At 44.9% G+C, this 21025-nt stretch overlaps 1 protein-coding gene across 1 annotated transcript in view; it reads left to right on the top strand.

Moving 5' to 3' along the window:
* The window catches only part of ASTN1 (astrotactin 1), a 347419-nt gene extending 333356 nt beyond the window's left edge, over positions 1-14063 (top strand). Inside the window, exons 22-23 of the mRNA XM_061160781.1 lie at positions 2217-2400; positions 9513-14063. Of these exons, the coding sequence (XP_061016764.1) occupies positions 2217-2400; positions 9513-9750 (422 nt within the window). The 3' untranslated portion in view covers positions 9751-14063. The remainder of the gene's footprint in view (positions 1-2216; positions 2401-9512) is intronic.
* Positions 14064-21025: the final 6962 nt, after the last annotated feature.

Below are 21025 nucleotides of genomic sequence, written 5' to 3'. Positions count from 1 at the left end.
ATGCGACCTTGGGCAGATAACCTGGCCTTTGTGACTGTCCTCATTTGTAGGACAAGAACATTCATAATCATTGTGCCGTGCTGGTGTGGGGATTAGAATTCACAGGTGTAACCTTCTTGGCAACCAATAGGCTGTTAACAAATAAATACCAGAGCTCTTTACAGTCTATATAATTTTATTTATATTCTTTATATTCTATTAATATATAATAAATACCAGAGATTTTTTCATAGTCTAAATCACTGTCCACTTTATCTCTTGATCTTATTTTAACAACCTGAGAATTTTAAAGTCCTGAAAATCCAAATGAATTTCTGGACTGAAATTATTTTTATTGCAGCTAAAGATGCTGGTTACAAGGGTTTAACTGCTAATGGGTTGGTATAACCTGGTCTGGAGATACATCACCAGAAACCCTCCCCCAAAGTAGATTCAATTGACTCCTAAAGTCATGAATTTCACCCATTGAGCTAACATTTGTGAATCTATTACAGTGCCTAGCCTTATTCTGGCCACTCAGGACACTAAAGAAGTAATATCTGGCTCCTGGACAATGAACAGGATAGAATAAAAAATGAAATCATTGCAGTGTTTGGGCAGAGGTAAAAATTTTAGTCATTCCAACCCAGAAAATTCTTACAATGATGGCTCTGTCATTACCAGCAGCCTTGAATTCTTTTGAAATTTTTACAATGAATCAGGGCCTTTTGGCCAACAGGGGTTCAAGTGGGCAAAGACTGACTCAGAAGCCTGTAGAACTTAGTTTCTCCATCCCCAGATTGAACTCTGAGTCCAAGACAAAGCATTGCTTTCCAGATCTCAGTTCCCAGCTGTTTAGGAAGGAAGTGTGAACAAATGTCCTTTCTGACAGGTCTAATGAGAAAATATTTAATGATAAAGTGCTTTGAGCTCCACAAGAAAGAGTGCCAAGGCTACACAAATTCACTGCCACTTTGCCACATCACCAACTTCGGTCTTATCAATGCACACCTTGGAGGCACAAATCTAAGGGGTATAAATTAAACCAAAAGATCACTCATTTGGAACTGCAGAATGCACTGGACTCAATGTACATGTCAGCATAGATCAAGCACCACAAGCTTGCCTTCCCAGCTGTCCGGGTGGCCCTAGCAAAGGACCTGCATTCCTGTGGTCACAGGCTCAGGTTCCCTTTGGCACTGCAGCCACTGCAGGTCTTCACGTTGCTGGAGGCGTGACCTGGCCATGCCTCACTTGGTCCCTGAGCCACACGCTGCTCCCCACTGCTCAGGGCTTCCACACTGCTCTTGCAGAATCCCATTTGTACCCAAGCTATGCAGCCTCGAGGTGCAGGGGAGTTAATGCCTCCCAGGGGCAAGTGTGAAAGATCCCGGATGGGAGCTGGGTATAAAGTCTTCTTCCTTTCTCCCCGTGGAGGGACTTGTGGGAACCGGGTAGCTTCATACATTCTCCTGCAAAATCACCATCAGTTCCTTTGAGCAATTTCTAATATTTTACTCTGCCTCCTTTCTTGCCTCATTTCTCTCTATCCTCCTTCCTGCTTCCCTGGGACTACATTTGCCAATAAAGTATCAATCTATGAGCTTTTGCCTCCGGCTCTGTATTTTTAGGAAACATGGGTGAAGACAAAGAAAATTATCACTGCAGTTGACCTTAGAGTGATTCTGTTTGAAGCCTTTCATTTTATAGAAGAGAAAACTGAAACCTGATGGGGCAGAAATAAAGTAAATTACTCAAACCACTTTCTCCAGGCTTTAGGTTCAGTATTCTTTGAGTATCATACACACACATACACACATCATATATATCCACATATACCTTTACATGCATATATACACATACATGCTTATATTTATAATCATTTATATATATATACACATAAATCACTTATTTATATATATGGGCTTCCTAGGTGCTAATAGTAAAGAACTCATCTGGCAGTGCAGAAGACATAAGACATGCTGGTTCAATCCTTCATTCAGGAAGACTCCCCTGGAGAAGGGTATGGCAACCCACTCCAGTTTTCTTGCCTGGAGAAGCCCCGTGGACAGAGGAGCCTGGCGGGCTACAGTACATAGGGTCACAAAGACTCAGACACAGCTGAAGCAACTTAATGTGCGCCCACGCATGCACGCGCGTGCGCCCGCGCGCGCGCGCGCGCGCACACACACACACACACACACATCTTATTTATGTGCCTTTTCTCCCCTTGTCAGAAATAGCAGACAAGATCTACAATCTCTTCAACGGCTATACCAGCGGGAAGGAGCAGCAGACCGCCTACAACACGCTCCTGGATCTGGGCTCCCCCACTCTCCATCGAGTCCTCTACCACTATAACCAGCACTATGAGAGTTTTGGAGAATTCACCTGGCGCTGTGAGGATGAACTGGGCCCCAGGTAACCAATAAACTTCATCGTCTGTTTTACAGACCTCAGCTCTTGGAAACTTTGCGCCTCTTCCACTATATTACTGCCTTCATGAATTTGTAGATATCCTGGGTGAGCTTAGGTGCCTGGAGAAGTAGGTCCTGTGCTTTTAGGCAACTCAGTTCATACAGATTAGTTATGGATAAGCTGTATTAAGGAGTCAAGTCATGAATGCATTTCCTGAACTCTGAAAGAAACCTTTGCCCTTGAGCTGTATTACCCCTTCTTTATCATGCTGATGCAGCATTCCAAAGGCTAAACTGTAGGAGCCAAAAGCTTAGCCTTTTGAAAGAAAATTAGAAATTTTATTGAAGGGGTTATCCAAAAAATTTACTGTATATGAACTTTGCATGTGTTATATGCATATAGATTTATTTTTTAAATTAATTGATCAGTGAATTTTTATTTTTGGCTACACTGGATCTTCGCTGCTTTGTGAGGGCTTTCTCAAGTTGCAGAGAGCAGGGACTACTCTTCCTTGCAGTGCGCGAGCTTCTCGCTGCGGCGGCTTCTTTTGTGGTGGAGCACGGGCTCTAGGCGCACAGGCTTCAGTAGCTGTAGCACAAGGACCTGGTTGCCCTGTGACACGTGGGATCTTCCTGGACCAGGGATTGAGCCTGTGCCCCCTGCACTGGCAGGCGGATTCTTAACCACTGGACCACCAGGGAAGTCCATACAGATATATTTTGAGCTAAATTCTGTGTTCTCTTGAAAGGCAGAGTAGGGATAGCCAGTGACCCACCTTGGCATCTAACTTGGCCGGTTAAGATAATGTAGTGTTTGTCAACTTACCATGGCCCCGAGGCTACAACTTCCTAATACTCAGAGCCTCTGCTTTTAACTCAGAGATAGGTTATATATACTTAACTCAGAGATAGGTTATATATACCAAGTCAGATTGATTATATTCTTTGCAGCCAAAGATGGAGAAGCTGTATACAATCAGCAAAACAAGACCTGGAGCTGTCTGTGGCTCAGATCATTAGCTTCTTATTGCAAAATTCAGGCTTAAATTGAAGAAAATAGGGAAAACCACTAGGCCATTCAGGCATGACCTAAGTCAAATCCTTTGTGATTTTACAGTAGAGGTGACACATAGATTCAAGGATTAGATCTGGTAGACAGTGCCTGAAGTACTATAGATGGAGTTTCACAACATTGTATAGGGGGCGGTAACCAAACCCATCTCAAAGAAAAAGAAATGCAAGAAAGCAAAGTGGTGTCTGAGGAGGCCTTAGAGATAGCTGAGAAAAGAAGAGAAGGGAAAGGAGAAAGGGAAAGATATACCCACTGAATGCAGAGTTCCAGAGAATAGCAAGTGGAGATAAGAAAGCCTTCTTATATGAACAATGCAAAGAAATGGAAGAATACAATAGAAAGGGAAAAACTAGAGATCTCTTCAAGAAAATTGGAAATACCAAGGGAACATTTCATGCAAGGATGGGCACAATATAGGACAGAAACAGAAAGGACCTAACAGAAGCAAAAGAGATTAAGAAGAGGTGGCAAGAATACGCAGACTATAAAAAAAAAGGTCTTGGATGACCAAGATAGTGTGGTCACTCACCTAGAGCCCGACATCGTGCAGTGTGAAGTCAACTGGGCCTTAGGAAGCATTACTACGAACAAAGCTAGTGGAGGTAATGGAATTCCAGCTAAGTTATTTAAGATCCTAAAATGTAATGCTGTTAAAGTGCTGCACTCAATATGTCAGCAAATTTGGAAACTCAACAGTGGCCACAGGACTGGTTAAGGTCAGTTTTCATTCCAATCCCAAAGAAAGGCAATGCCAAAGAATGTCCAAACTACTGCACAATTGCACTCATCTCATATGACAGGAAGGTAATGCTCAAAATTCTCCAAGTGAGGCTTCAATAGTACGTGAACTGAAAACTTCCAGATGTACAAGCTGGATTTAAAAAAGGCAGGGAAACCAGAGATCAAATTGCCAACATCTGTTGGATCATAGAAAAAGCAAAGGAATTCCAGGAAACCATCTCTACTTCTCCTTCAATGACCATGCTAAAGCCTTTGACTGTGTGGATCACAACAAACTGGAAAATTCTTAAAGAAATGGGGATGCCAGAGCACCTTACTTGTCTCCTGTGAAACCTGTATGCAGAAACAACAGTTAGAACCGGACATGGAACAACAAACTGGTTCCAAATTGGGAAAGGATTACGTCAAGGCTGTATATTGTCACCTTGCTTATTTAACTTCTATGCAGAGTATATCAAGTGAAATGCCAGGCTGAATGACTCACAAGCTGGAACCAAGATTTCTGGGAGAAATATCAACAACCTTAGATATATAGATGATACCACTGTAATAGCAGAAAGCAAAGAGGAACTAAAGAGCCTCTTGATGAGGGTGAAAGAGGAAAGTGAAAAGTCAGCTTAAAACTCAGCATTCAAAAAACTAAGATCATGACATCCAGTCCCATCCTTTCATGCAAATGGATGGGGATTGTGGAAACAGTGACAGATTTTATTTTCTTGGGCTCCAAAATCACTGTGGATGATATCTATAGCCATGGAATTAAAAGATGCTTGCTCCTTGAAAGGAAAACTATGACAAACCTAGTTGGCATATTGAAAAGCAGAGATACCACTTTGCTAGCAAAGGTCCATATAGTCAAAGCTATTGTTTTTCCAGTAGTCATGTATGGATGTGAGAGTTGGACCATAGTCATGTGTGGATGTGAGAGTTGGACTGTGAAGAAGACACAGTGCTGAAGAATTAATGCTTTTGAATTGTGGTGCTGGAGAAGACTCTTGAGAGACCCTTGGACACCAAGGAGATCAAACCAATCAATCCTAAAGGAAATCAACCCTGGATATTCATTGAAGGGCTGATGCTGAAGCTCTAATATTTTGGCCACCTGATGCCGACTTATTGGAAAAGATCTTGATGCTGGGATTGAGGGCAGGAGAAGGGGGTGACAGAGGATGAGATGGTTGGATGGCATCACCAACTCAATGGACATTAATTTGAGCAAACTCTGGGAAATAGTGATGGACAGGGAAGCCTGGCATGCTGCAGTCCATGGGGTCACAAAGAGTCAGACAGAATTTAGTGACTGAACAAAAACAACAACGCAGATAGAGTTCTTGGAAAGAGAGGAATGGGAAGAATGTGTAGAGAGTCTCCTTTCATCTGTTCCATTCATCATGGCTGTGTATTGCTGCTCTGAGAAGAGAAGATTTCCCTGGCAATAATGGAATTTTCAGATAGACACAATGAAGAGGCTTTCGTGTAGAATGTTGGTACTTATATGTTCCCAAACTATGTAGGAGTTCATAAACAAACAAAAATAAGGCAAGGAAGGAAAGGGGGGGAAGAGAGGAAGGAAGAGAAAGAAAAAGAGGAGGAAATAAATGAAGAAAGTCAACATAGTAGTATCCTCTGGCACTCAGAATTCTTGCTTTCCTGCCATTGAGATGAACAAAGGTATCACCCAGAGGTCATCCCAGCCATCTGACCTCTCATCAGACTGAAGGGTGACTCGGTCTCAGGGTGCCTCTCGTGACCTGAAATTATAAACTCTCTTAAGAGACCATCATGTCGGACATCTGTCCTCCACCACCTATTCTCTTACTTTTGAAGGAAGAAGAGAATTTAGGATTATCTTCCTAAAATAAAATGATTTTATGAGTAAGATCAGGAAGAATCTTTTGGCATTCCATAAATTATTTCCTGAAATTTATGAAGGTTGATAGTCCTTGGGCAAACAGATGCCATGGCTATGGATGAGTTGCAGAGAGAACTGTATAAGGGCCTTTTAATTTGTTTTGTCTCAGTTTTGGTAAAAAGTAAACCCTGGGTTAGAAAGTAGGTACATATTAAGAAATATCTTCCTTGTTCCATACCTTACCATTCCTCCTGCCCTTATTATTACTCATAACTAGTGTCATCCCTTCTCTCCAGCTCTGTCCCCCTTTCCCTCCATGCTCCTTGCTTTCCTTTCAGTTTTCTGCTCCCTGCCTCCTTCCCTCTGACATTTATGGAGTGTGCATATATGCAGTTCTTTGTCAGGAAACGTAAATGTCACAATTTGAATAGCACTAACCCTGCATGCATCATCTTGATGAAAGGCAGTATGGATTGCTTTTAAAATTTCTCTCTTGTAACTCAGGAGTCAGAAGGAAAATTGGTTAATGAAAGTGAGCAGGGGAAAAAAATGTGGATCTCACTGTAAAGTAAAGCCTGCTGCTGACTTGACTATCTTCTCAAAACTCTCTTCCCAGAAGATTCTCTCATGTGTAATATTGGGTTTTCAAGGCTATGGATTAGGGGGGAACTGTAGTTTCATTATCTCATGGAAAATAAAGTTTTATTTTTCAGTGTCATGGATTCGCGGGAGAACCACGGGAAGCAACAAGTCTCCTGCCTTGAGATGCATCAGCCCACTTTGGAGTTAGTTGTGAGAATGACTAGGAAAGGGTTGGTGGGTATATGTGTCCTGCAAGCAAGGAGAAAGGATTGGTTCAGTTCAATCCAGTTGCATCCAAATTCATGGAGGCCTCCAGATTGAGTAGAGTTGAACTATGTTGAGGACAGCATTGGTTGCCTCGCTCTTAAGAAAGAAGAAGGCTGAAGGCTCTGAGAAAATCAAGGGCAGACCCAAATTAATTATTTTTTTTAAGCGAGTGATGATAATAGGCACAGAACTCCATGGGCTAATTGAATCCATTTGTTTGCGAGGATGGCTAGGATGTGTTCCTTTATCCATCTCTTCAAGATGATGCAGATGCAGAGGCTGCCCTTCACTCTTCCTTCCCTCACCCTTCATCCGCCTCCCAAGAATGTGTCAGCAGCAGCTAATGACATGCAGCAGGACAGATTAAGAGGAAGGCCACCAAAGACCCTGTTGTTGATGGCTTTTGGAAAGGGTACTTGGCCAAATGGCAGAGGCTGATGGGCAGAGGAGAGACAATCTGAATAACATGTGACTTGGTGGGCAGAGTGTTTGTTTGATTTTCTCTGACCCACCATTGAAGTGGGAAAAAACACGACTAGCCCCCGATGACCTCACACTCCGTCGGCCCCTTGACTTTGCTGCTGCAGTTCAATACCTTGCCTCCAACGTCATCCCCCTGCCATCCCTCACTTGCCCTCCTAGGAATGCGATGAGCTCACCCCTGTGGTGCTCTGAGCCAGGACGGAAGAAGAGGCTTGAAGTGAATGTGCTTCTTGTTCTTGAGAGCTCATTCTAAACTCGACGTGGGAACTTCCAGTTTCTGGAAAGAGTTGTGGACTGATTTAGAAAAAGAGATGATTCCTCCCATGTAAATACTTCGAGGGGTCCTTCTCCCTAAGCTTTCCAAAACAGATTTTACAGCTTTGCATGGGCTTGTTGGAATAAGAGACTATTCCTTCGTGGGTCTCTGGTCACCATGGTTTTTGGAAGAAGGGAAAGAACAGAGCTAAATGAGTGGGACCCCCTTCCTTCACTTATTCCTAAGTGTTCAGAGTCAAAGCCAATGTGGGCTGAGAACTGGTTATCAGGGGGTTCTGTCTCTAACACCAGAAGTGGAGGCCAGGAAGAAGCTATATACCGATTAGCAAGATCGTGGTGACAGCCAGCTTCCCCAAGCTACATGCAGGGTCCCACACTCTATTCTTAGCCCGGTGGGATCACTCCTCTCTGGCGTGTGTGACCTTGTGGAGACCTTGCCCTCCTTTTGGTTCTGGTTCTGGTTCCCTTGGGGATCTGCCACAGCTCAGGTGCTGTCTCGTCACCTCCTTTTCTTCCTGCTCTTTGGATGGGGGCCTCCTGACTTTGGGGGGGGAGGGGGAATTACAAAACAGCAGGAGCTCACCTGGCGATTAATTAGGTGATGTGTGCCACTGAGAGTCTGCATTTTCCCAGAGAATGACCCTGTGTCAGCATGCACTGAGGACTTTATTGCTGGCGCCCTTATCACACTATAATTACCTTCAGGCAGTCATGATTAGTTACACTTGATATCCCCCGAGTGCAATATGTTGGCTGCTTCTATTCAGTTCAGAAATAGCCTTGAAAAGGGAAATATCCAGTCAAACATATTATGTTTGTCATTTAATGATGATAAATTACTGGCTTGAAAGTAAATTGATCTGATTTGTCTTTCGAAACTGACAACTCTATGATTTTAAGAGGGCATAAATTTCTAAAGTATTAGTCATTTTTTCTTATTTGTCCTCATTGTGTTTTGTTTCTTTGTTTCATCTCGGTGCCCTACTTTGCTCACCCAGCCTTATTAATTAATTATTTCACTCATTCATTTTTTTCCTTAATTATGTTTTCTTATTGGAGGATAATTGCTTTACAATATCGTGTTGGCGTCTGCCATCCATCAACATGAGTCAGCCACAGGTATACATATGTCCCCTCCCTCCTGAACCCTGCCTCCCACTTCCCACCCCACGCCACCCCTCTAGGGCATCATTTCACAGAGCACTGGGTCGAGTTCCCTGTGTCACACAACAAATTCCCACTTGCTCTCTATTTTCCATATGGTAATGTATATGTTTCCATGTATATGTTTCCATGTATATGTTTCTCTCCATTGGTCCCAGCCTCTCCTTCCACCCCCACTCCATGTCCATAAATGTGTTTTCTAGGTCTGTGTCTCCATTGCTGCCCTTCAAAAAGGTTCATCAGTATCACTTTCTAGATTCCATAAGCATGCATTACTATACAAGATTTCTCTTTCTCTTTCTGACTTGCTTCACTCTGTATCATAGGCTCTAGGTTCATCCACTTCATTAGAACTGACTGGAATGCATTTTTTTTATAGCCGAGTAATATTCCGTTGTGTTTAAGTACCACAATTTCTGTACCCATTCATCTGTCGATGGACATTTAGGTTGTGTCTATGTCCTAGCTATTGTAAAAGGTGATGCTGCAAGCATTCATTCATTCTTGACGAGCTTTTATGGAAGGTTCCCCCTGCCTGCCCCCATTTCTAAGTGCTAAACATGGAACAGTAAGCAAAACAGACTGGGCTCTGCCCTCTTGAAGCTTACAATCTCACACTATTTGTCCTTCCTGCCTTCTCGTCTTTCTAACTTAAGCATCCTCTGTGCTTGCTCCATAGGAAAGCTGGCCTCATCCTTTCTCAGCTTGGCGATCTCAGCGGTTGGTGCAATGGACTCCTCCAGGAACCCAAGATAGGCTTGCGACGCAGCTCCCTCAAGTACCTGGGCTGCCGCTACAGCGAGATCAAGCCCTATGGACTTGACTGGTCAGAGCTCAGCCGGGACCTCAGGAAGACGTGCGAGGAGCAGACCCTGAGTATCCCCTACAATGATTACGGGGACAGCAAAGACATCTAGTGCCATGATGCCAGAGAGTAGCTGCCAAAAGGAAGCAGGAGAGAGGAGGGGAATGTCTGGGTTGGAGTGCGGATTTTTAATATTTTTTAATGGAACATTCAAACCTCCACAACCAACATCTAAACTGGGGTGAAGGTGACCCTTGCTCCCTGCAGAACTTCTTTGGTATCATGTTCTCCATCTGCGTGGTCAATAAGCCTGCTAGCCAAGGTTTCATAAATTTCTCTTTAGGGGATTACTTTGGGGCTTGTTTTGCAGTTAGTTTGTTTCATTCATTTTTTTCCAAGAGGTTCATCAGAATGCTTGAGTTCTGCCATGCTTCTCGTGAAAGGGCCACTTGGTTGGTGCACCTGTGCTGAGCTCCTAAGTCCCGTGCAACTGGGGACAGAGATGAGGCCAGAAAGTTGTTAGAACAGCCTCAGGCCCTACTCTCAGGTGTCCTCCGGAAGCTCTCATGCTGGGAACCTAAGCTCTGCTCACAGAGAACGACAAGAAAGCTGGGAAGGTGGCTGCTCTGTGGGTCTTGTGATTTTCCCCCCAGGCCTTCCGATTGCTCTCTTTACACTTCAAAGGTGAGCTCAGCTTCCACTATGGGCTTCTGTGGGCCTCCTGGATTTTTAGGTCCTCCCCCATTTTAAGGAGATCAAAACCAGTCAATCCTAAAGGAAATCAACTCTGAATATTCATTGGAAGGACTGATGCTGAAGCTGAAGCTCTAATAATTTGGCCAGCTGATGCAAAGGGTCAACTCATCAGAAAAGACCCTGATGGTGGGAAAGATTGAAGGCAGGAGGAGAAGGAGACAGCAGGGGATGAGATGGTTGGATGGCATCACTGACTCAATGGACATGAGTTTGAGCAGACTCTGGGAGATGGTAAAGGACAGGGAAGCCTGGTGTGCTGCAGTCCATGGGGTTGCCAAGAGTCGGACATGACAGAGCTACTGAAAAACAACAATTTTTTAAGACAGGACTGGAATTAAATCTCCTTCCAGAAGAACTCTGCCCTCTCCTCCTCTGAACAATATGATCTTTAAGAGGCAATATAATGTACCTGTGGAGCGGTCTACCTGGAAGTCTAGTTAGCAGTCCACATTCTGGAAAAAAATACGGTTTCTTCTTTTAAAAATTCCAGCAACTCCAGGGTGAACTTCTCCAGACCAGCAGTACACATCACACCCCTGGAATCTGTGGTGTCCACAGCCTTTATCCTACACAGATCAGTCCTGGCTGATGCCTGCTTTGGTCAGGCGGGCTCAAGACCTCCATGGCAGTGTTGTAATGAACTGAAGTTATTACCCCTCACAAAACACTTCCATCCACTCCCCCGCACCCCCTTTGCCAGATTTCCTTAATTATGTTGCTAGTTTTGCAAGTCAAATATTTCTCTGGATGAGAATTCCACCATCTTCACCCCCCTCTAGTTGCAGGAGTGTTAGCAATGCTGTGTAGGTGAGCTCCCCTGACTGCAGGTAAAGGTCGGGTCATTGTTTCTGCCCAGTTCCCTGAGCGTTAGCACTAGCATGAGGGGTGCCCAACCAGAGCGAAGCCTAGCCCCTCAGAAAGAGCTCTGCAGGGTCCTGTGGACCAGCAACAGCCTTAACTGTCCCCACACGCACACCTCAGAGGCCTGAACACACACTTTCAGCCACCCTGCCTTTGACCAGGACTCTGCACTTAGAAACACGAGGGAATGGTCAGGAAGGAGACAAGAATCTTTAAAGCCCATTGTTGAAGCCTACTGATGTTTTTCTAAATGGTTAGAATAACGTGCGTGCTAAGTCGCTTCAGTTGTGTCTGACTGTTTGTGATTCCATGGACTGTAGCCTGCCAGGCTTCTCTGTCCATGGGATTTTCCAGGCAAGAATACTGGAGTGGGTTGCTCCTCCAGGGCATCATCCCGACCCAGGGATGGAACTGGCGTCTCTTACGTCTCCTGCATTGGCAGGTGGGTCTCGCGCCACCTGGGAAGCCCGGTTAGAATGACAGAGCTCACTTACTGAGTGCTTACCATGTGCCAGACACTGCTCTAAGCACTTTACTGACAATGGATTCTCACAGCTACTCTTTCTTACCTGCCTGAGGTACCATGTTAATTCAGGCTGTGGACTCCAGAGACAGGATTGTCAGCCCTCACCTCCTCAGCACTGTCTTCAGTGTTGCCCAGGCCCCGCTCTCCTTGGCCCCTGCCTCGTGGCACAGACGTGCCCACAGCGTGGTGCAGTGGGGGGGACATGGCACCCTCCCCCTGCAGCTGGGTGCCCTTTGGGACCTCAGGGCAGGTCACAAGTCTTCCTCGCCGGTGCCTGGGAGCGAGCCTGTGACAGCTCTGCAGACAGGGGTGACCTCACGCCCCTCTCTTTCCACAGAAAGCTGGAAAGGTTTTATATCAAGCTCTGGAATGCACCTCCAGGGCAAGGGTTGGCAGAAAACCCTGAGACCCCCCACTCAAGTGAAACGTCTCAGGGGTCAGCGTCTCGCCTTGACCAGACAGAAAGGGGTACAGGCATCAGAGGGGGACCCCCAGCCAGTGGGGTGGGGCCTGGGAAGGCCTGCCTTTGCCCCTGCTGCCATGTCCCGGTCCTTTATTCAAGTCTGCACAGAGAACACAGGGGTTCCGCACAGCCAACGAGAGGACGTCCCGGCCGCGGCTCTCTTGGGCCGGGGCAGGGGCAGGGGAGTGGCATCAGGACCGCCGTCCTTTGTCCCTCCGTGTGTGTTACTGAAATGAAGCAGGCTCACACTCCCCTCCCTCTCCCTGTCTCCCCCACAAGGCCCCTCCTTATCGTCTGCTCCCCCTGCCTGCGACCCTCCTCATCCCCTTCCTCTGCCTCTGAGAGCCTCTTCCTCCTTCAGCGTCCCCGGTGCCCTACACACACACACACACACGACACAGTATGTGTACATATATACAACACACATGCACACGCAACACACACTCTACACATTATATACACGCACTGCACACACATTGTACACACAGTACACACACTGCACACACTCTCAACAGAGAGTGTTTACACACACACTGCACACACATTGTACACACTCCACACGGTACACACACACTGCACACACTCTTCAACAGAGTGTTTACAGACATACACACTGCACACACATTGTACACACTCCACATGGTACACACACACTGCACACACTCTCAACAGAGTGTTTACAGACATACACACTGCACACACATTGTACACACAGTACACACACACTGCACACATACACATGCACATAACACACATAACACACAGTATTTACACACGCGCCTACACACTACATACATGATAAACTCTTCACACTACATGCACAACACAGTGCACACTGCATACACATTGTACACACTCTACACATATATACACACTATCCACACGCTACATACACTGTACATATGTACATACTACACACTATAGATTATTTACACACTACATTATTTACACACTACACAAATACAAACAATAGGTACACACAGCCTCTGTGCACACACACACACTATATATATTATACACACTACACATAGGCACTCACACTATATACACACACACTACATACACACTGTACAGACACAACACACACTACACAGAGAATACACACACCGTATATACTTTCTACAGACACATGCTATATATATATATATATACCGTATACACACACTATTCACACACTACAGAAACACACATCATATACACAAACTATATACACACTCTGTACACACACATGCACACTGTACACACAGCCCCTATGCCTGGGTCCCTTTACTTTCAGGTTAAGATAAGGTCAGTATGAATGGAACAGGAGAGAGCGTGAGGTTCCCCCGAGGATTTCACTGGAGGATTTTGCCTGAGGAAGGCACCCTCAGTCACAGTCTGAAAACACTGCCCAGTGGGAGGAACCCATTCTGACTAGAAAGGTAATGGATGGGGCCAGTATTAAACCTCAACTTTCCAAGCTGCCAAACAGGTCTTTAGGGAGCAACACGCTGCCAGCCCCAGCTCCCATGAGACCCCCCCGGTGTTTCCTCCTGAATGGACATGGCCCACGGTAATAGCATTAGACCTTTAACTGAGTGTGCAATCATTTTCCATGGAGCGTGGTCCATTCATTACTTTTAGTTCATCGCACTTCTTGATATTTGAAAATGTTCTGTTAAAAAAAACTGAGTGTGGGAAAAAAACCACTTTACTACTATAGAAGGAGGGGAGATATAGTATGACCAACTTCAGGTATAGCAGTATTGTTTAAAAGAGAATCATTGTATGATTATACAAATGGAATAATCAACTAAATAATAAACTAAGCTGTTAGTAAGTGTTGGATGTGTGGATGTTACCTGTGTATTTCAATAATCAGGGTAATCTGATCAGACCAACTGAGGAATTAGTAATATTAAAGCTTTAAATGTCATACTTTAGATTCTACATGTGTGCGTGCTAAGTCGCTCAGTCATGTCCAACTCTTTGGGATCCTATGGACTGCAGCCTACCAGGCTCTTCTGTCCATGGGATTCTCCCAGCAAGAATACTGAGTGGGTTGCCATGCCCCCCTCCAGGGGATCTTTACAACTCAGGGATTGAACCTGTATCTCTAACCTCTCCTGCAGTGGTGAGTGGGTTCTTTACCACTAGTGCCACCTGGGAAGCCTTTAGATTCTATATACATAGGCCTTATAGCCCATCAACCTAAGTAGGAAAAAAGTTAAAACTCCATAGCAAATTATAATCTTATTGTTAGATACTAGCAGTTTTCATCTTCTTTCTACCACAATCTCCAAATAATTAGCCAATAAAATGTATTTATTGCTCATCTGCTGTATTTCAGACACTGTGCAGTATAGGGAATACACTGCTGATTAGACAAGCTAATTCTACCTCACTGAGTATGGCATTTATAAGAAAAGTTAGATGCTGAACCCATCCTTACAAGGGTGACGAGAACTATGACAGAGATGGACACTATGGGAGCTGTGGTATTTATACATTGGGCATCTAAGAATAACATTGCAAGAGGCCCTGCCTGACACATTCTTATCTTGCATTCTGTACCGGCACTTGGGAGAGGCTGGCTGTAATGAACTGTAGCTCAAAACCCTCAATCTTTTTCGACCCCTCCCTATGATGTGACTTTATATAGATGTTCTTTGTGCTGCCAGCAACACACATGATCCTTTTAAATTCTTTAAGAGCCAGATATTAAGTGCTGGGCACTTGTCGGCCCTCTTGAAAAGTAACCGTGAGAGCTCTGGTCTGTGTGCACAAGCAGGAATTATTAAAAGAAGATGAAAACTGGCAGTTTTAAAAGACAGCCATAAATTCTTCAACACCCCTCCCATCTAGAAGGGTATTCTGCTGCCTCTCCTCTGGAATCTGAGCAGGTTTATGAATGTTTTGACCAATAGATGATGATGGACATGAAACGCTCTGACTTCCAAGTCTGAGTCATAAAAAGCCTTGAGGCTTCTGCCTTTTGCTCTGGAACTCCTGCTCTTGGAGCGGAAATTGTAGGCCACCAGGCTGGGGCCACCCTGCTGGAGAGGTCACGGGTAAGCACTCTGGGCTAGCGGAGCCCGGCCTCCCAGACATTCCAGCAAAGGCCCCAGACACGTGAATGACGCGGTCTTGGCCCTTCTGCCAGCAGCACACCACCCAGTGACCTCTTATCAACATCACATGGAAGAGAAGAATCACCCACCAAGCCCCACCTGAATTCCCAGTCCGGAAAATTATGCAACGCAACAAAATGGTTATTGTTTCAAGCCACTATGGGGATCTGTCTGCTAAACTAAGGAAATCTGATGAGGGGTCAATGGGGTCTAGTCCATCCACTCAGGGATAGACCATTAAAGTAGTTCCTGTCCCGATTGTGAACTCACTGTGAATAGGAGAGGTGAGTTTACCCAGGCTGGGCTGCATATGCACAACGTCCCACTCACCAGTAGGGTGAGTCTCTGCTCTAACAGAGGAGGATAAAAAAAGAAGGGTGCTGCTTCATCCCAGTACCTCAGAGAGGGTGAACCTCAGGAAAGTGAAAGTTGCTGAGTCGTGTCTGACTCTTTGCGACCCCATGGACTATACCATGGAATTCTCCAGGCCAGAATACTGGAGTGGGTAACCTTTCCCTTCTCCAGGGGATCTTCCCAACCCAGGGATCGAACCCAGGTCTCCCACATTGGAGGCAGCTTCTTTACCAGCTGAGCCACAAGGGAAGCCCCAAGAACACTGGAGTGGGTAGGCTATCCCTTCTCCAGCGGATCTTCCTGACTCAGGAATTGAACTGGGGTCTCCCGCATTGCAGGCAGATTCTTTACCAACAGAGCCATCAACCTTGGGAACTTAGTGGAAACTCTAGGAGGGGGGACAGTTCTTCTAGAGCCAGCAAAAGGGAAAAAAAAGGAAAGGAGAAGACAATTTGGGGAAAAAAAGAATATTAGAAGGGAAGGGTTTCTTCTAATTATTTGTTATTCTGCCTCTTTGCATTTGGAACTTCCTGGACATAAGTGTGTGTCCATCCCACAGGTAAAGTGTGCCAGGCACTGTACTGAACAACTTAATGATATGCTCATCCTCAGTCTTCATGGCAGTTCTGTGAACTGGATACTCCTAGGGAAGAGGAAGCAAAACCACAGAGATTTTATGTAACTTGCCCTAGTTCTCAGCGGCATAGACATATAGGCATCTCCACCAAGGGCTGTTTGACTCTAACCGTTAAACCATCTGGCTTCCACCGTTTTTTGAGTTGGCTTCTCATTGAGTTTCCTAGAAAGGGAAAAAACTCCCATGCAGATTTTTACAAATCGCTTGCTAGTTACCTTATGTCAGATCATAAAGAGAATGTGGCTGGACCCACACAAACCTACCATGATCAGGAAAAGAACTCAGGGTGCATAGCTTGTTTCCGAGCTGGTTTGCTTGTCTCTCTGGCTTGGTTTGGGATTTATTTGGCTTGCTTTTGTCTGTCACAGGAGGAAAACAGAGAGCCAAGAAAGACTGGGACTCCAGTTCTATCTGTTGAATGTAGCCTTGTGTTGGTCTTTAATGGTTCTTTTCCTCTGTTCTTGGTGTTCTGCATGCATCTATGGCTAACGCCTGATACTTGAGTGAACTTAGGAAACAAAAGCCTGCTGTTCTTCAGGATAACAGAGCTTGATGCATTGATGCAGAACCCCAGCCTGATTTTGATAACCTACAGGCTCCTATCCATTTCTATCATCATTTCCATTTCATTGCCATTTCAACTGAACCAGTGAATGAGCAGCTTAGTGTCAAATGAAACCTCAGCGTTACATGGAACAGCTGACCTGACCGTTTCTCTCTGATGCAAATGAGACTCCAGAATTTGACTTGTGTCTTCACTCTTCCAAAGTGAGAGGGAAAAACCCCTCTTTGTGCCAGGACTTTGCAGGGTGTGCTGTAATTAAACCGATGGACAGGTTTTGATATCTTATTTCATCATCCAAACTGCCTTTTCTTAGAGTTTATGAATATGTCTGTTCACACAGGGCTACAAATTAGTCTAATTGATTTCTTGCTACCTGTCCCAGGAGGAACACCCCAGCTGTATTCTGCACTTAATAATTAAGAACAACTCTATTCAGAAGGATTCAAATGTCAGATGACCCGGAGGCCTTTGCTGTTCAGGGAGTCAGGGTTCTGGGATCGACTGGCTTAAAGATGAAACTATCTCCTGCCATGTCTTGGCAGTGTCGTGGCACCTAAGAGCCTGTGGATAAGACCAGGTGGGACACGTCTTCACGGCCATTTTGCCCCAGGGAAACTGTTGAGTGTAACTCGGTAATGCAAGTATTGCTCAACAGCCTACTGCCTGTTTGTCCTGAGATCCATTCCCCAGCCTTCTGCTGCTCCGCGCTGTGTCACAGAGAGCTGGTTCTTTCAAGCTGCACTTCCCTCACACCTTTGCCAACAGGCTTTCAGCCCCCGGGGGTGGGGGAAAGCAATGGCAGGCACTTGGGGAAGATTGGAGGACAGGGAGAGGGAAGAAGCCAGGGTATTTCCTCCTTTCTCTGACTGGATGGTGTCCTTAGCATCTCCTCTGAGATTCCAGCTGCCTCTCTGGCTTCAGAACTCCTCCAGCACATTCGCGCCATGCTTTCAGCTCCCTTTAGGTGGCTCCAAGTCCTGGGTTTCAGTAACACTATCTTATCTCCTCAAGGCAGGAGTTGTCCGCTGTTGCCAATCTTTGGGGTTGGCCCATGATTTTTCACATGCCCTTTCTGTTACTCCAAAACCTTTCTAATTGGTTTCCCATTTTTTTTCTATTGAATTATCTAAAATGTGTTCTGCTTTCCTTACTGGGTCTTAACTAATAGATACTTCAAACTCAAAATTATTATGTATCATCTGGCATAGTAATTTTGTAACTCTTTAAGGGTCTGAGTGACAATCTGGAAGAGGAATTCTGATGCCAAAAGTAAAGAAATTTCCATAAACTTGAAGATTGATTGCGAGGTTGGCAAATGGGTTTTCACTTGAGTGCTAAATTTGATCGAGTGTAGTGGCTGCCTGTGATTTGAGAAGGCTTCTGAGGCTGGATCTGGATCTGGCCAGAAGGAGCAGTGAGAGGTGTGATGAATGCCTAGTATGGATATGGAAATGGTGAATGATAAGATACGTGCCATGCATTTGCCTTCCCTGATTTACAGAAAAAGAATAGGCGCAGAATACCAAAAATCAGGACTCTCCAGGGAAATCATTTTTTAAAAAAATATTTATTTATTTATATTTAGCTGCATCTGGCCTTGGTTGCAGCTGTGAGCTGCTTGTTGTGGCACATGGGCTCCAGAGCATGTGGACTCTGCTGTTTGCATCACACAGGCTTTCTAGTTGAGGTGCCTGGGTTCAGTAGTTTTGGTACAGTGGCTTAGTTGCCCCATGGTGTGGAAGCTTGTTTCCTGGACCAGGCATCGAACCCATGTCCCTTGCTTTAGCAGGGGGCTTCTTAGCCACTAGACCACACGGGAAGTCCTCCAGGAAAATCCTTTATGTATGCACTATAATATTATACATAATAATATCACATAACTTATGACATATACAGAAGCGAATGCACATTCATTGAGCACTGATAACGGAAATAGAGTGAAAACAACAAACACATTTCTGAGATCTCTGGCCCTGTTACTGCACGATCACTTTCACAGCATTTTATTTATATTTTCTGAACCATCATTTTTCATTTCTGAATCTGTCTTTTAAGATAGCCTTCATGGTGTTCATTTGGAATCTTAAGTGGCATGAAACAAGGATTCCCAAAGGCTCCGTTGGTTTCTGCCTCTTGAACAGTGTGTTAGTTAAGATCCAGTGAGGATTTCCACAGAAATAATTTAATAGAGGGAATTGGTTCAAAGACAGTAGAGGATCAAAAAAAAAAGCACAACTATTTGAAACACTGAGATAGCACAGAGGTATGAATACCTTCAGGAAGCCGCCATTCCCCTTGGACTCAGAGAACAAAGGGAAGAAAAAGAAAGAACGTTTCCTCAGGGAGAGGCCATTTGCCTGGTGATGGGGTTTCTTTGCGGGTCCTTCAAGGGCACCAGGACTACAGAGACTAGAACCAACTGCTGCTGCCACAGCGAAGAGCCATTGGCAGGATGATGCTGACATGAACCACAAGCGAACCGGAAGGGACCACTCCTTTCTCCCTTCTTTCCTCCAGTCTCTCTCTCGTGGCCCCTTTTGACAAAACCTAACATGAAGCTGACCAAAAGGAACTGCAGTCTGTAGTATTCTAAAAGCAGCACCACAAAGCAGAGGCCAAGAGGGTGGGTTTGAGCTGGAAGACAGTAGCTTAGGAACTGACACAGCAGCCTGAAGATGAGATGATGGAAGCTTTTGGAAGCACATTAGCACAGTGCTTGGAATACATGTAGTAAATGTCCCACAACATTCGTGCTCCCTGGCTGGGCTGCCTTTACTGTTCTCACACACTGAAATGGAGCCACATGTGCCACCAATGTTATCCTTTCCCAGTTGCTTTCTCTTGATGTGGAGGACAGCATGGCAACCCACTCCAGTATTCTTGCTGGAGAATCCCATGGACAGAGGAGCCTGGCGGGCTACAGTCCAGAAGGTTGCAAAGGGCTCCGACTGAGCCACTGACACTTTCACTTTCACTTCTCTTGACCACATTACAGCGTAGCAAGAAAATATGTTTCAAGTTCATATTACGCATTCTTTTTTTTCCCCCTCTGGATTTTGTTTTTGAAGTAACATTGGTTTATAACATTATATAAGTTTCTTGTGACAGCATTATAGTTCAACTTCTGTATACACTACAACGTGCTATCTTTGAAACTGAATTCTAAGAGGTTTCACCATTTTATGGGAGATTGGTCACCGAAGATGTTGTCTTTAACAGCAAGTGAGTTTGATTTCTTATTATGTGCTAGGTACCATCACTTTGACATGAATCTTTTGTCTAATTCTCCCAACAAGCTTGTGGACAGATATTGTTAGTATCTACATTTTAAAGATGAGGAAACTCAGAAATTTTCAGTAACTATCCCAGGGCCATAAGGCAGGTAAGTATGGGAGCCAGAGTGTATCTTTTTTAAATTTTTATTTAACAAAAATTTTTTTTACAGGACCATTTTTAAAAAAACTTTACTTGGAGTATTTAAACAACAACAACAACATTGCTTTACAATCTTGTGTTAGTTTCGGCTATACAACAGCTATAAGAGTGCACCCTTTTTACTGCCCTCCATGCACATGTCCCACTTAGACCACCCCCCTTTCACCCTGGGACACTTGGAGCCTATACTAGGTCCATGTGGTGCCTGGGCTTAACCAAGAGCACAGTTTGACTGAAAACGCTTATTTTGCCTGTCGTTTCGCTATGTTTTGTTTTGCTGATGAAGGAGGGAGGGGTTTCCTTAGATGCAGCAAAACTGGCAAAGGAGACCGGTGATCTTTACATGTCCATGTGTTGTTGCTTCAGCACAGCGTCAGTCCCTTCCATGGAGAGGCATGACTAGGGAGCTGGGCCTATGCATTTTCAAGGATTCTTAATGATATGAGTTTACTGGTGTGCATGGACAGGGAATTCCTCCCACGTCTGAGCTCACTGACTTTTTGATCCATAGTGACGTTAAGAGCCATTCCCACCCTCCAGCCTGGTCGCACCCTCAGGCAGACCATTCCAGCTATGCAGATGTCTCTACACTTCTAGAACAGAAGCTTTTCGACCACACCCAGGGATCTGTTATGTCTACACCATGGTAACCCCGGAACAAGAAGGTCAGTTTAATGCCC

Source organism: Dama dama, chromosome 14 (genome assembly GCF_033118175.1).
Source record: "Dama dama isolate Ldn47 chromosome 14, ASM3311817v1, whole genome shotgun sequence".
Lineage (NCBI taxonomy): Eukaryota > Metazoa > Chordata > Mammalia > Artiodactyla > Cervidae > Dama > Dama dama.
Note: the sequence above shows the minus strand (reverse complement) of the source record. Positions and strands in the feature narration are given on the sequence as shown.